A 16,077-nucleotide genomic window follows, 5' to 3' on the forward strand; every position below is an offset into this window, starting at 1 on the left:
TCCCCTCAGAGGAGATTTCACTTAAACTGCTTCTCCCCTAACTACATCCACAAGAAAGACGCTTTGCAAAGTAGGTGGAACCTGAGAAAAGGAGAAAGGATGTGGGTATTGCGTCTCTAGGACTGTTTCAGAAAGGATTCTATACTGTGAATATTAGAAGTCATGTTGCAAATTTACCACCTAAAAAGTCTCTTTAGGGTTCAGAGAGAACATATATACCCAGCTCCCCCAAAGGAGATCAATCTCACTGCTGTGTAAGAATCCTTGCCTAAGACTTTTAACAGCCTTTGCTCCTTGAGAAGGAAATATGGGCACAGACAATGACTTTTAAGGTTACCTAGTGGTCTTATCTAAGAAACAGGCTAAGACTTTCCCTACTGGTAGCTCCACTCTTGGAAAGGATACAGTTTTCATCACCCTCAGGGTTTCGGGGTGGCCCTGGCATATTCAACAAAACCAGCTTTGCTTCGTGGGACTTGTTAACTATAACCTCATTGAGTTTCACTGCTGTATGCATCCGCCTCACATTGGAATGGTCTCTGAACGGGTGGAAGGGAGAAACAGAGGTGGTTAAGGCAAAGAGAAAGCTAGGCATATAGTCAACTTTAAAAACCTTGAGATACAGAGCTTTTTTGCTTTGACTATGAATAATGTAGTGAACAAATGATTTCCTTATACTAATATCCTGGGTTTTCTCATTCTACATTTGCTTGTTTTATTCCAGGAACACAGTATGGTGAGAAAGAAGGGTGGTTAGCTTATGCACAATGTTAACTGGTAGCTGATACGCACAGGCAAATAACAGAGAGATGGCTGGATTTGGGGTGAAATGAAGAACAGACGTCATCCTGTGTATCCAGGCAAAGTCACATGTATGCCACTGACTAGGATACCATATTACATAAGCTTGTGAGTTGGAAAACTTACGGACGCATGTTAAGCAGGTCCTGGAATCCTTCCATCGACTTAGCCTTTTGTCCCCGGGATGCCATGTACTTGTCTTTTGTCCAAGTCATGTGCACCTTCTCCTGATAGGTTTCTGTCTCTTCATCCTCATCAGAGCCAATGCTGGTCAATCGCAGCATTGAGTTCCGGTCTTTCACCAACTGTGCCTGAGAAGGGCCCAACATAGCTATGACCTCTGTACCCAATTCCCTCTCACGCTTCAGCTTCAATTATTTTCAAATAATAATGTGGTTATAGTGAAAGAAATGATAAAGGGAGAAGGAGAGAATGTGTCATTCTATGAGAACAATATAGTGTCATCCCTCTCAGGGACAGACTAGCATTCAATGAATACAGGAAGGTCTTACCTCTCTGTCCCTCTCTGTTTTGGACAGTCGCATGTGCCGGAGCATCTGGGACCTTTGCTCCATCATCAGGGTGCGCTCGTAAGTATAAGCAGATATGTCACTGTCATGCTGCCGTAGATAACAGAGTGGGCAATAAGCACAAAGGAGAAAGAAGGATGAACCACACACTTTCATTTCCACTCACTAAATTAAGCCAGAGAAAGTATCACAATATCAACCTAAGTTTTACTCCTATTTTCTTTAGTTACTGAGCTATATAATATTATGGACTGTAGAGCAAATCTAGAAGCCCTGAGAGTCTTTTCCATAATCCAACCATTATATATATGTTTCCTTGAAACAAAATACAAACTCTAGTCTTTTTTTTTTTTAAGACTGCTAGGTTATTATTAAAAAAAAGCGCTATGTGTGATTTTAACATGCATATATGAATTAAAACTTAGTAAAACCATATTAAGCAGACAATCTGGTAGAAATATAAAGGCTGTATAACAAAAGAGCAAAAATAAAAACCACCGAATACACAACACATTCATATTCTACTTATCTAGATCAATATATTAGGGCTTTGTTGGAACTAAGGGATTAATCCACATTTGCAGCTGAACAATTTCCCAAACCAAAAAAAGTTCTAGGAAGACAGTGTAGGAAGTGGGGGAAGGGTGGTCTGTTTGATCTCAAACTCCGCTTTCTCACCATCTCTACCACTTCCACCTCTGCCTCGATGCGTAGGTGGTAGAGGAAGGTAGCCAGGTCCTTCTTCATCTGAATACTGTTGTCTTCTAGTTGGGCTACTGTGAAGATCCGAATGCTACATTTTCGCCACACCTGAGAAAGTACCATACATACATGGAAAGTGAGATGCAAGAAGGCCAAAAAAAAAAAAAAAAAAAGAGTTATTCCTAAAACAGAAGACATTTTTTGCTTTGGACAACCTTGCTATAGTATCAGGATATTTGTTGTTCTTAGCTTCTAACTTGATATACTATTGTACGAAGGCAAAAGCTTAACTAAGAAACACATTAAAAACAGCTTTAAGAAGTTCTTAATTTCCTAACAAGAAGAAAACTGGCAAAAGGGGATATATGATACATTAAGAGGGTGCTGTATTCAGATAGCATATTGATGTCCCCATGCAGACTCTAATATTTATTATTTTAAAGTTCAGTTTAACTAGTCTTACCAAAGGATGAGCATACGTATGTATAAGATACCCACACACCCAAACATAGGTTTCCAGCATTTGAGAGACTTTGGTCTTTTTCTTTTTTTTTTTTTTAAATGGACATGTCACTTCTTAATGTTTTTCCAAGAGCTCATATGGAACTTTATTAACTTGCTGAATTTCACTTAGAGATAGGTATCAACTAGAAAGAAAACTACTTCTCATACGGTTGAAAGTAGGATCACGGGAAAGCTAAGAAAAATCCCCAACTCTTCTGATCCTAAGCCCCAACACTATAATCAAAGAGGAAGGATCTGTCTAGTGAACCAGGACGATATCAAGGGAGAAAGACTTTTTTCAAAAGGTATCTAAAATACCTTGTGCTGTTTAAGTAGGAATGGTAATAACATGAGCATCCCCCCATCATGCACAATCCACCACACATCAATGTTGCCCTCAGAAAACTGCTCCACATTGCTGGGAAAGAAGGAGATGTTTTTAGCCACCAGCAGGGCCAGATGGGCAGCAGTGGTCACTCGAACTGTGCCTAGAGAGAAAACAGAATCAGGATAAACAGAGAAGACTCCTGAGGCTTGCCTTGCTTCCCACCATGTCAGGAAAGCAACGGTAATGCGTTGTTTTTTTTTTTACATTTCTTTAAGCAAGGTATTCTGTTTACATAGTGGGTTATACCTCATTAAGTAACAACAATCATTAAGAAAAATCTGAATAACTAACAGAATTAGATTCAGAACCATGATTTATATTACTAGATATATTCTGATCACTACATTTCTAAGGGGGGTTATGTGAATTCTGGAGATTTTGATGAAAGACCATCCTTCCAATTCCTGTGAGAACGTCAATGGGGCAGATCACAAATGAAAATAGGGCAATTTCAGAGATAATTCCTAGCATAATACTCGACAGAGATAAACAATTCATGAACATAATATAAAGCTGGAGGGGGTGAGGAGAATAGGATTACTACTGTTAGTAGTTAGTTAGGTGCCCTTATGGGACTATGCTTCAGCAACAGCACGGTCTCTACTTTAGGCTATGGGGTAGGGTTAAGGCAACAGAGGTTTAACTGTAATCCCTATTTGGGCCCTCAGGATAAAATGAAAAGTGTTCTGTACCGATAAAAGTCTTCCACGCTCGAGCATCTTCACTCTGGCGCCAGCCATTAGGCCATCCCATCACCACCGTGTTGTGCTTCATGCCCCCAAGGCCACATGACTGGATGAGGTGGGAAATGCCCTCCCTCAGCTTGGCCGCCACCACCAGCTGGCAGAACCCCTTCACCTTCTCTGCCTCCATTAGATGCTTTATGGTCTGAAAAAGAGAACCTCAATGCTGAATTGCTTCACCCTGAACCTTTTAATCTATTACTCCTTGTCTTATAATCTCCTCCTCTTTTCCAAACTCTGCATAAGACCGTATCTCCTACAGAAAAGTCCAAAAAGTAAAATTAGCCCAATGGAATTTCATTATCCTTTGCCTTTTTCACTCTCTAAGTGCTTACTACATATATTGCTGGTTGACTACAGCAATGGAGTTCCTCTGCCTTTTCCTCTATTCTGCTTTCCCTTCTTTGTAACATACCAAACAAATCAAGAGCAGGGATCTTCATAAAACAAATATTCAATATTCTTTCTTAACTGGCCAGGCTGAGTGTGAACATGATCTACTTCCTTCCTCAATCGCCCTGATACCCTGACTCGTATTATTAGAAACTCAATCTGATGATTCAGTTTCACTTAAAAATTTTCTCAGGTATTTTTTTTTTTTTTCCGTTTCTCCTATTTCCATCTGTTTTGGTATTTTAATGGTGACTATTGATGACCCTTGTCTTTGCTTTGCTATTATTTATTCAAGCCAAGTTGGAGATAATACTTCATTTACTCTCTTAGTGGAAAGATGAAGGGAATAATCGTGTGGAAAGAGGACAGGATTTTCCTGAAGGCACAGATTAAGTCAGTGATGTAGCAAGGGTAATAAGCAAGCTTTACTGATTTCCAATCCTGTGCTTTTTATTTTTACCATCATTCCAGACTAATGTTTCTTCAAGCATTTCTAGTTTTTAGGGTTTCAAAGTATTCCAAAATGAAATCCAGTAAAATTTTCGAAATAAAAGGGTTGGTTTTATCATTTATAATAAGTATTAGAGTGAAAACTGCTTTCTTCTTTAGGGAGAACTTATACTTGGCAAGTTAATCAGAAGTAAATCAAAAGAACCTTGATCATGATACCAAGGTAGACTGGTAAGGAGAAAGGAAAGTTGTTCATTGCTCCTTGTCACCAGATTGAGCAGAACCATCTCCACGGTTCAAGGGACAGATTTATTTACTTGACTTCTCTGAGGCCTGAGTCAATGTTTAGAGTCTACTTGCAAACAGTGCTTAGCCTTGACAATCTTAAAAGTTTAGTAATGCTTTTTAAATGGAAAAAATAAATTATTATCTTCTGGTTCATCTTTTTATTTGGGAGAATATGATTGTTCAAAAGTCAGCACTAAGAAGGAAATCTCCTAGATCACTCAGGAAAGGGATTAACTTAGAAATATGACATCTAACAACTTAACATCACAAAACCAGAAGCTAAATTCCACTAAGTCAATAAGCCTTGACTCTTACCTGCTCAGCAGCTAAAGCTTCCCCGTAGTTCTCCAGGAAGTTCCCCACGATGACAGAGCCCACAATAGTGAGACCCTTTCCTGCTTTAAGTTGTGAGGCAAAGGTGAGGAGGCGAGGATGCTTGACGTGTAAGTCCTCATCTAATTTCAGCAATACAAGTAACTGAGGCCTGCAGAGAGATTGGTGGGAGGGTGGAAGGGAGAAAAAACTTTGGGTTTGGGGAACAGAATGACAAATCTACCCTTTAATTCAGGAGATCTATATAAAACTGTAATTGGGCAGAAGGAAGAGATTAGAGAAAACGATAGGATGAGGGTGTAGTTTATTTCAATCCTCCCAGTATTACCACAAATCGATCATTCTGCAAGGAACAATAAAAATGGCTGAAGTCTAGACCAGATATCCCATGAAGAAAAGAGAATAAAGTATGAAGGATTTGGAATCATTCAAAATGGGTCCATTATACCAATTCCTTGAGCCACCTGAATTCCTTATCCTGTAATCACAGAAGCACATAGTTCTGTGTGTTAACCACGTGCCAAACACTACACCACTAAGCTCTACTGATTTCTTTACCTCCAGTTTTTAGTGTGTGGCGGTCCTTCTTCCAGCCGGAGCAAAGCAAACCGGGCTGCACTGAGGGACAGCCCACGGATTCCATCACCCCATTCTTTCTCCGCTCTGGGAGACAAAAGAGAAAAAAGCAGAGACAGATTTCAACTATAGCAAGTACAATTTCAAAACATAAAGTTTATTTTTTCTTTATCTAAAACTAACATATGCACAAGGAAGAAAATTAAAACTCATATTATTTATATAATGCTCTTTATTAACATAAGGAACCCACCAAAAGCAGATCCACACTGTCCTTCATCAATGGACCACACTGTACAATAAACAATTCAAAATAAAGGCTGGAAGTATCACTCACTTGTCCTTCTATGTAACTGTTCAAAAGCAATAATGTAAAACAGCTATTTGGAGAAGGAAATTACGACAGACCCAAAGTTTAATTTAATTTTGAAAATAATGGGAGAAAGCAAAACTCAATGTAATCTTCTGAACCAGTGTTATTTATTCCTAAATTTTGCAAGCTGTTTCTGAAGTCTTAGTTGTTATGGTTATTCAGGATTAATTTCTTTTTCATTTCAGAGATAATACCTTGACTGAAGAGATAAGCAAAAATACTTATATTTGTGTTATACTTTAATACTCATCATTATTATTTTGACAAGTCCTTTAAGCTACTTTTTTCACTGATCTGTTCATACTTTCTCAACGGGTTCCCCTTGTTGATTCTGTGTGTTTGTGTAAGATGGCTAAAAGAACTGGGGATACAAAATTTAGTTACAGATGAATGAGGTTATCTGGATCCTTACTGCAATTTTCATTGGGCTGGCTCTACACAAACTAGTCCATTTTGATACTTTTAGCAGTAATCAAGGTCAAATCCACAGACTCACCCTTGGTACTCGATGTACTTGTAGATCATACCAGCTATTACCATAGCTACGATGGCATAATACCAGGAAGAAATGAACATCAGAGCCAGACAGATACTCATTCCCATGAAAGAGAGGGCCCTAGAAAATTAAAAACAAAAACACAAACAAGAAAGTGTTTTTCTAAGCAGCTAAAAAAGAAGCCTGTGCTAGAGATGCTTCTCAAACTGGTGAGGGATTGCTAAATTCCAATATATTGCAGACTGAACTTCTGTAAAACGCAATAAAAATGAGTTATTAAAAAAATTACTATATGCCTGGATGCTGTGAGAATGTCAAATTGCTATAAAAGTTTCAAAATATTTTTCTCAATTTTTATAGTTGTCTTATCATGGACTGCAATAGTCGGTAGATCTGCACCGAGGCCCAAACCATCCTTTGTGCTGATGTTTCCCATTGCTGGGAAAACATATAAATGAACAGGATGTAATGAAAGTTATCTGTAGTTGTGAGGATAATTAATGCCTAGTTGGCAAAGCAAGGATGGGTCATGTAGTTAGAATTATTAACATGATCTTTTAAAAAAAGTATTTCATGTAAATATTGCTTAAAACCATATTAACATTCATTAGCATATATGCAGAACCCACTGAAGGAAATCTGCCATTAGTTTCCTTACTTTACATAAGAGAAACCTGGCAGAAGGGCACCTGGGTGGCTCGTGGGTTAAGCGTCCAACTCTTGATTTTGGCTCAAGTCATGAACTCAGAGTCCTGGGATCAAGCCCTGTGTTGGGCTCAGTGCTGAGTGTGGAGTCTGCTTAAGAGTCTTTCTCTCAGGGTCCCTGGGTGGCTCAGTCGTTAAGCATCTGCTTTCGGCTCAGGTCATGATCCCAGGGTCATGGGATTGAGTCCCACATCGGGCTCCCTGCTCAGCGGGGAGCCTGCTTCTCCCTCTTCCTCTCCCTCTCCTGTTCCCCTTGCTTGTGCTCTCTTGCTCCGTCAAATAAATAAATAAAGTCTTTAAAAAAGAAAAAAAGTCTCTGTCTCTCCCTCTGCCCCACCCCCACTTGTGTTCACTCTTTCTCACTCTCTTCTCTCTCACTAAAAAAAAAAAAAAAGAGAGAGAGAGAGGAGAGAAACTTGGCAGAGAATGATGGAATGCCTGTTTTGATCAAATAGATCAGGTAGACAACCATGCTTACTGAAGTTCTTCTGTGTACAGAATGAACTTCTTAGCTCCATGATGAATTTCAAAAAGAGTGAACGGAGAAAATCAGATCTAATAAAAACATAGGAGAAGGAGGGGTGCCTGGGTGGCTCAGATGGTTAAGCATCTGCCTTCGGCTCTGGTCATGATCCCAGGGTCCTGGGATCGAGCCCCACATCGGGCTCCCTGCTCCGAGGGAAGCCTGCTTCTCCCTCTCCTCATGCTCCCCCTGCTTGTGTGCTCTCTCTCTCTGTCAAAAATAAATAAAATCTTTTAAAAAAAAAAATAGGAGAAGGATAAAGGGAAAAGGTAACAAAAGCAAAATAGTAACACAACAGAGTCCATAGTGAACATTTAATTAAGGTTAAAGCTAGAAGGAGGATTAGAGGTAATAAAATCAGTGAGGATCTAAATTTTTGCCACATAAAGGTCACACTCCTGCCCATCACTGGTAAGCGAAGTCAGGAAAGGGTCAAGGAGGAAGTTAGCACAGAGGAATGTAGCAACAGGTGCCTACGGGACATATTAAAGAACCTTTAGCTAAGACAGGAAAGAAAGGAGGAGATGAGATGGCAGCTAAAAGCGTGATGACTCCCTTAGGACCGAGGAGATGTGAACTCAGCAGCAGCTGTCCAACGTTTCACTGAGAGCTTTACTATGTAGTAGGCACTGTGCTGAGCGCTTCAGATCATCTCAAAGCAACCCTATGAGATAGGTAATACTATCAGTCCCATTTCACAAATGAATAAAATTAAATTTGATGTAGTTATGTGCTTTGTTAAAAGCTACAAAACTAGGAAATAGAGCTGACACTGAGCTAAGGTCATCTGACTCCATAGCTCATACTCTTACCTGCTACATGAAGCTCCTAAGGAAGAGAGAGTTCGAGAATGAAAACTGATGAGAATAAAGATAGAAAGAGGTGAAGTCCAGTGCTCAGCTAAGAGGGAAATGGGAAAACAGATATGCAAAGGGTAGGCTGGTTTAACCTGAAGAATGCAGCAGGCTGGAAATATTTATTTCAGAGTTTTGATCTTTATTCTCAAGTGGGTGTTATAAATTATAAAGTGACCTATGAAAAAACACAGTAAAGTGGTGGAAATTCAGGTAATCACTGAAGTTGAAACAGGCAGTAGGATGGCTGGCCGGCCAAGAAAAATTGTATTAACCACCCAGAATCTCCTAGTTTTCTAGTTCAATGATGGGTTCTCTCCAAATGTGGGGAAGAAGAAGAAAAAGAGCAGACTTACCAGTGGTAGTAGCGGAACCGGGGTCTCCAGTTGGGTGTTCGAAGTAATGTTTGCAATGCACATGCCAAGTTCACAAAGAGGTAACACATGAGGAAAAACCTGGCAGAATAAAAATAGTAAGAGGCATGATTATTATTGTAAAATGATTCTCCAAAGGTTATTATAGATAAAGACCTTGTTGTTCTAGCCCACTAGCCTTTGATTAAGACTAGGATGTAGAGAACTTTAACTTCTCCCCACGAACTTGCTCATTTGCCTGTGTTCTTTCTCAGTGAAAGACACAACCACTCTTTACCCAGTTGCTCTTGGGATAATCCGTTTCCTCATTGTCACTCATCCTTGTTCCAAATTAACTTATCAAGTCCTATGGATTCTACCTATTTACACATTTTTAAACCTTTCCCCTCCTTTCCATCTCTACTACTATCATCTTAGTTCAGGATCCTTTTCTTCCCTGCTGGATTAAATAAGCTTCCAGCTGGCATTCCCAGCTCAATTTTAGCCTCCTTTTCACTTGTCTTTTATAGCAAATTGATCATTCTAAAACATAAATATGATCATTCTATCCTCAAAGGATCACTCACTACCTCCAGGTAAAAGTTCTGGGTCTTTTGTGACCTGGCTCTAGCCACTTCTCTGCTCAGCTGCCCCCGAACAGGCACGCTCCTTTCTATCAAAGCCAAACTACTTTGAATTCTCAGATGTGCTGCATTGTCTCAATCCTCAATTCCTTTACACACATTCCGTGTCTCGGACATCTCACTCTTTTCGTTGCTTAGTTAATAACCAGTCCTCCTTCAAGATGCAAGTGTCCCTTTCTCCAGAAAACCTTTCTTGAGTCTCAGTCCATTTGGGTGCCTTGCTGTAGAGCTCTTACGCAGTGTTCACCTTTACCACAGTTCTTATCACACTACACAAGGATCACTGGTCTCTCCATCATCGGTTCCTTAGGGTTGTGTCATCCATCTTTGTATTCCTAGCATGCTGCCCAGTGCCAGGTGGGTATTAAGTCATCACTAAGTCGCAGTTGAAGGATCAAAGCTAAGAGTAGCAGTGAAAGCTACAATCAACTGATAATAAGAAATGAAGGCAAAGAACTTGTGAAGTTATACTGGTAGGAAGAAACCATGACAATTTATAGAAGTTAGTCTTACTTGAAACTTCTTAGGAATATGTATTATTTAGGTGAAGTTACACCTGTCCTTGGCTCACTCCTTTATCACTACTGTTATATGCCCGATGGAAATCAACATGTATTACACATCATATAAGCAAGAAAAGTAAAGAGAAGAACTGGCTCTTACATAGAAAGAATTGGGGCCACAAGATCCAGGGAGGCGATAAGAATCCCCAGCTCTGCAATGGCAGCAGTTAGAAGTAAAGCCCAGGTAGGTTCCCCGTTGGCTTTACTGTGACCAAAAACCTGTATAGAGAAGGGAAGTATCAGACACAGGTGTGTGGGGAGTGCCAGAGTCAATGCTCCCTGAGTCCTCTATGCTACAGTTTCAGATATATGAAGGATAATAGTGTTACCAACTTTGGTATCTTTTAAATACCTTTACCCCACTCATATATAAACTCATCCCTCACAGGGATTTAGAAGGTCTTGTACTAAAAACCCACATGTCTTCACATTATATGATCTAATAATTCCTAAGCCTATGAAGACCACGGTTTCTCATAAAATCTGAGGAAAAGGAAATAGGGTATGGGAAAGGGTTACTCACCCTCAGAAAGGGTATGATGTTATCCTTGGCTATAGCCTGTAGCAGTCTTGGTGCACCTGTGAGACTCTGAAGTCCAGCCCCACATGTTGAGAAGAAGGAGCCGATGACAATCACCCATGGGGACGGCCAAGATAAGATACCCACCACCAGATTACCTTTCACAGCATCCCCAAACCTGGGAAAGAAATGGGAGTGCGGAAATTTACCTACAGACTGAAAGACTAGAGAGACATTCACCTAATTTTTTTCTATTTATAATCTTCAGAAAATTAAAATTGAGACAGATATAAATATTAAGAAATGTAAAGGTAGGCAGATTTGATTTATATTAAGAAAAAATAACCTGTGGAGCCAGAAAATAAAGCTAAGCTTCAATTGTAGCTTTTTCCCCTCAAAATATCAAAATATCTGTGCTCTTTGCAGAAAACTTGGAAAAATACAATAAATATAAAAAGCCGGGAGGAAATTCATTAATCATAACCGGTAATATTTAGCATACTTTGCACATTTTAGTCTGTTTACTGTTTTTAAAAACATAGATGAGATCACATTACACCTATAATTCCATATTAACTTATAAGCATTTTCCTATGTCATGAAAAACTCCTCATGAATAAAAATTTTAGTGGTTTTAATAATATTGCATCATAATTTACATAATCCATCTCTCTAGTGTTGGTTTTATACTATGGAAAATACTGTGATTAACATCTTTATGCACATATCTACATTCACACGTCAGATTTTTTTCCATTATGGCAGATTCCTAAGAGGGAATAACTGCAATAAAAGGGATCAGTATCTTTAAATATTTCAAAATCACTACCAAACTGCTTTCCAGAAAGGTTAGAATACATTTTATTTCCATTGGAAGTATATGAAGGTTTAAGTCTTATAGCACAGACCCATTTCACACCAGCCTTGAGTATTAAAATTTTTAAAAGTCAGTGCTAATTTGATGGGTATAACATGGCATCTCATTGTTTAATTATTTATGGTTTTAACCATTTTTATTAAGTATCACACACAAAAAGTAATGTGCAAAAACCAAATGTACATTTCAATAAATTTTCACAAAACATCCATGCAGCTACTATCTAATCAAGAAACAGAACACTGCCAGCACCCAAAAGTCTCTCTGATGTCCACTCACTATCACGAGCCCTTTTGTCCCCCCATCGTCCTTTTAATACTATGTCATCTTACCTGTTTTTAAACTTTAAATAAATGAAATATGGGATATGTGTTTTGTTTCTTTCACTCAACATTGTGAAATTCATCCTAATTTTTTTTTGTATATAGCTGTGGTTCATTTATTTTCATTGCTCTATGGTTTTCCACTCCATTTCCATTATGAATACATAATTTATCCATTCTACTGATGAACATTTGACCTATATCCAGATTTTAACTACTAATGATAATACTGCTGTGAGAATTCTTGTGCATGACTCTTAATGCACGTGTGCATGCATTTCTGCTGGGTCTACCTAGCAGAGGAATCGCTGGGTCATAAGGTATGTGTACGTTCAACTTTAGAAGATAATGACCAACAGTTTTCCAAAGGGACATTCCAGCTTACACTTTCAATACTGTTTATATGATGGTATAATTTACCAAAGCTCATACGCCCATATATTTTCAGTGACAATAGTATAGTAACAGTAAACTGTGCTACTTATTCTTTTTTGTCAACAATATGTGTACACAGCATCTACTAGGGTTTCTGTCCTAAAAGAACTCGATCGAGTCAGGGAGAGTGATAGGAAAAGCTAGTGTCTGTGGTACGTGCAATAGTGTAGTGGCTGAACAAGAGGGGGTGTGTGGTTGTCTCTGCTGGGTGAGCGTGGGAAAGCTTCACAGGACAGAAGACAGTCTAGTCTTAGAGGATCAATGTGTCTGCTAGAGGGGAGTTACCCGTTCTAAGCAAAGGAAACTGTACAAACAAATGTGTCACTGCGTATTTAACTTCAGGTATGGCTGGAGCACAGGCAGTTTATGAGAGAATGATGGGAGAGGACATCAGAAAAAGGTACACAGGGCCAGACTGAAGTAATGGGTTCCAAGGGGCTTTGGCAGGCTGTGAAGCAGGAAGGTTTGTATGAGCCAATTTTGTGTTGTAGGAAAAATCATTCTGGTGGCAGTGGGAAAGAAGGATTGGAAGGTGGTAATACTGAAAGGGAGATAATTACACTACTTTAGGCAAAAGATCCTGAAGGCTTGGGCAAAGGGATGGGGATAAAGAATAGTAGAAAAGAGGAAATCTAATAAGATGAAATGTGGAATTCACAGGACTTAGAAACTGGATGAGGGAACTGGTGGAGAAAGTCTAGGATGGCACTTATATTTCTGTTTTGAGAAAGAGTGAATGGTGAGGCTAGTAACTCCCCCAGATGGGGAAAATGGGAAGAGATCTAGCAGGTTTAGGGGAAAGATTTTTCTAGGAATCTCTTACAAAAACTTATTTTTTGTTCATAGGTGAGAGGAAAGGAAAAACACCCAGCGGTCTTCATGAATGAAATGAAGAAAGTTTTAAAATTGTATTTAGAATGCTAAACAGATACATACTTCCATGTCTCATAGAGATGCTAGAGACACTTGAAAGTTTTTGTTTTGTTTGTTTTTTCTAACTTGCTCTCCTTCACTTTTGGTTTTAGTTTCCAACAGCTCTTCATGTGTAGGGAAGCCCTTATTATGCAAACAAATTCACTACTTTATTGAAGCGCTATATTCATTGCATCTCACATATTTGTAACAGTATAACTGGTACTTATTATTCACTAACCTTTTTGGCAACTATATACATATATTTTCTAATTGTTAGTCATGGTCTATACCTCAGATTGGGTTTTGAGTTTATGACTTTTGTGGGGCAATGTGGAATAATCAGATATAATGGAAGACAGACACATAAATGTTACAAAGAGATTGACTACTTACTTGTCTCTAAGAACAACACCTTCAATACAGGCACCAAAAAGGACAACATTGCTTAAATCTACCATACTGAGAGTCAAGGAAGCTGACCTACAACCCTCTGAGATAGAAAGTAAACACTCAGGATATTTCTTCTATCAGTAAAATGAGGTGCTAGATTCACTAATGTTGTCAATTCTTTCTTGAATTTTAGAGCTGAGGTGGATAGATTATCTGGTGAGAAGTGAGCTGGTAGAAAGCAGATATCTTTATTAGCAGGATAAAAATATTGATCAGCCTTATTCCACAGATGTGCCTATGACTAAAACTCAGGCTGGATCCATGAAAAGGATACAGACAAAGGAGGTGGTCAGGATGGCAAGGATAGTGCCAATGGGAATAGACTTCTGAGCATCCTTCAGGTCTCCAGATCTGTTTGATCCAGCCATGATACCTTTAGAGGGAAAAAAGAACAAGTTAACTTCTTAGTTCCTGGATACTTTGATATTCATGCGGATACCAAAGATTGGAAGCAAATCTGAAAAGCCTGAGAATATAATTCTGTCTCTTAAGAAAAATCACTCCTTTGGTCTCCTAACTTCTAAAACAGACAACAGCCCTTCTGCTTACCTGTGACAGAGGGGAAGAAGATCCCCACCAGAAGAGTAAAAGAGGTGGTGATGTCAACAAGGACATATTCATGGTTTAAACTGCCTAAGACGTCAGAAGATTTGGCTGAGGGCTTTTCAATGATCTCTCCCTTTGGTAGGTAATTACTCCAAAGATTCTCTGCAGTGGGAAGAAAAAGGTATATAAGCAACAGAAGTATGGAAAGAAGATAACTAGGTAATTTTCTACCTAAACAATATTCTAAATCAGATTCCTCATTTATATAGTTTTTAAAGGTATGTTTGCTTCTACATGAACACATATATATCATACAATAAAGAACACATAAATAAAAACCTAATGCTCTTTCTCATCTGATTCAAATGTAATTTGACAGAATGCTTTGGTACATACAAATGCAGTTAAATTTACAAATGCAAATTAGTAGAAGTTAAGTGGACTAAAGATGAATGCTCAGAAAAGCTTATTTTTCTTTTAAATTAGTAATCAATGCTATTTCTAACACCTTAGTGTAAACTTGCTTACGCACAAAGACATTTGTGGACGAAACATTTAAGACAGAAGTCACTTAAGGCAAGAGTTTCAGAAACTGGGCTGAGTGAGGAAAACAGCATGTGTGGATGTGGTGACACTGCAAGCTCCATCTGGCTGTCACTGTGGGAAGAACACCGCAGTCTCACAGTGTAACACACAGGGTACTGTATTACTACATCCGACTTCAAAAAGTAATTTGCCTAGCTCTGCTAGGGAAATTTTATTTTTTAAAAATATTTTATTTATTTATCCATCAGAGAGGGGGAGAGAGAGAGAGAGCACGAGCAGGGGGAGCGGCAGGCAAACGGAGAGGGAGAATCAGGCTCCCCGCTAAGCAAGGAGCCGGATGTGGGGCTCGATCCCAGGACCAAAGGCAGGCGCTTAACGACTGAGCCACCCAGGCGCCCCCAAAGGAGGAATATTTTAGCAGAAAGCGTCACAAGAGAGTTTGAAAAAGGATAAGTTCACTAACAGAAAAGCAGAAAGACGTTGAATGTAGAGGGGGGTGCTGAGCTTAAGGAGGGTAGGGATACTGTGGCAGCGAGACATCGTGGACAACAGAAGAGACTACGATTGAAAAGCCTGCTTTCCTGAGCAGATTAAAAAACTTGTTCAAAAACCTCCTGACTTACCTGTAATGACACCACTAGCCAAGCCAGGAATGCCCTGAATTGAAGTGACATTATTATGAATAAAGTATTCATCACAGGTGGCATTGAAAAACTGACTTGAGTTACAGAAGAAGCCCCATAACTTTGACGGTACTGTCATGTTGTTAATTTCCTTGGTCTTAGAGCAAATATCAATGTGTCTTGATGAAAGGGTGCGATTACCCAGCATGCAGACCCTAAGTGAAAACAGAGAGAAAGATAAAGGGTAAAAAATAAATAAATAAATAAATAAAATAAAAAAAAGGTAGGTAGGTTAGAAATAGGTTAGTAAATAGGTTAGTAATGGAAAAAACAAAACAAAAAACCGTCATCTCTAAGAGGACGTGAAAGGACCTAATACTTACTGACTTGTTCTGTAGATGGAGATTTATTTACATTTTCTGCAATTTAATCCTGACAGCCATCTCACAAAATATGCATTAGTATTTCTATGTTGTGGATGGAGGAACTGAAGTTTAGGGCAATAAAGTAGTCTGCCCGAGTCATACTGGTAGCAGGGTGATAGAATTCAAACAGAATAACTGTCTGAAGACACTGTGCTTACTCATCTTCCAAATTTTCTAGATTATTAACCAATTGTTAGG

General features: G+C 39.0%; 1 protein-coding gene across 4 annotated transcripts in view; it reads right to left on the minus strand.

Moving 5' to 3' along the window:
* Window positions 1-16,077, minus strand: part of SLC12A6 (solute carrier family 12 member 6) — an 84,077-nt gene that overhangs the window by 3,634 nt on the left and 64,366 nt on the right. For 3 of the 4 annotated variants that reach the window (XM_036082573.2, XM_036082572.2, XM_036082575.2), the window contains 16 exons: window positions 15,455-15,669; window positions 14,289-14,447; window positions 14,014-14,112; window positions 13,683-13,740; window positions 10,743-10,917; window positions 10,320-10,438; window positions 9,016-9,114; window positions 6,578-6,697; window positions 5,691-5,795; window positions 5,115-5,283; window positions 3,618-3,813; window positions 2,856-3,025; window positions 2,010-2,141; window positions 1,314-1,421; window positions 928-1,112; window positions 406-539 (listed from right to left, as the gene is read on the minus strand). In XM_036082573.2, the coding sequence (XP_035938466.1) occupies window positions 406-539; window positions 928-1,112; window positions 1,314-1,421; window positions 2,010-2,141; window positions 2,856-3,025; window positions 3,618-3,813; window positions 5,115-5,283; window positions 5,691-5,795; window positions 6,578-6,697; window positions 9,016-9,114; window positions 10,320-10,438; window positions 10,743-10,917; window positions 13,683-13,740; window positions 14,014-14,112; window positions 14,289-14,447; window positions 15,455-15,669 (2,243 nt within the window). The remainder of the gene's footprint in view (window positions 1-405; window positions 540-927; window positions 1,113-1,313; window positions 1,422-2,009; window positions 2,142-2,855; window positions 3,026-3,617; window positions 3,814-5,114; window positions 5,284-5,690; window positions 5,796-6,577; window positions 6,698-9,015; window positions 9,115-10,319; window positions 10,439-10,742; window positions 10,918-13,682; window positions 13,741-14,013; window positions 14,113-14,288; window positions 14,448-15,454; window positions 15,670-16,077) is intronic. The other variant, XM_078053424.1, reaches the window with a different exon arrangement.

The sequence above is a fragment of the Halichoerus grypus genome, chromosome 8 (assembly GCF_964656455.1).
Source record: "Halichoerus grypus chromosome 8, mHalGry1.hap1.1, whole genome shotgun sequence".
Lineage (NCBI taxonomy): Eukaryota > Metazoa > Chordata > Mammalia > Carnivora > Phocidae > Halichoerus > Halichoerus grypus.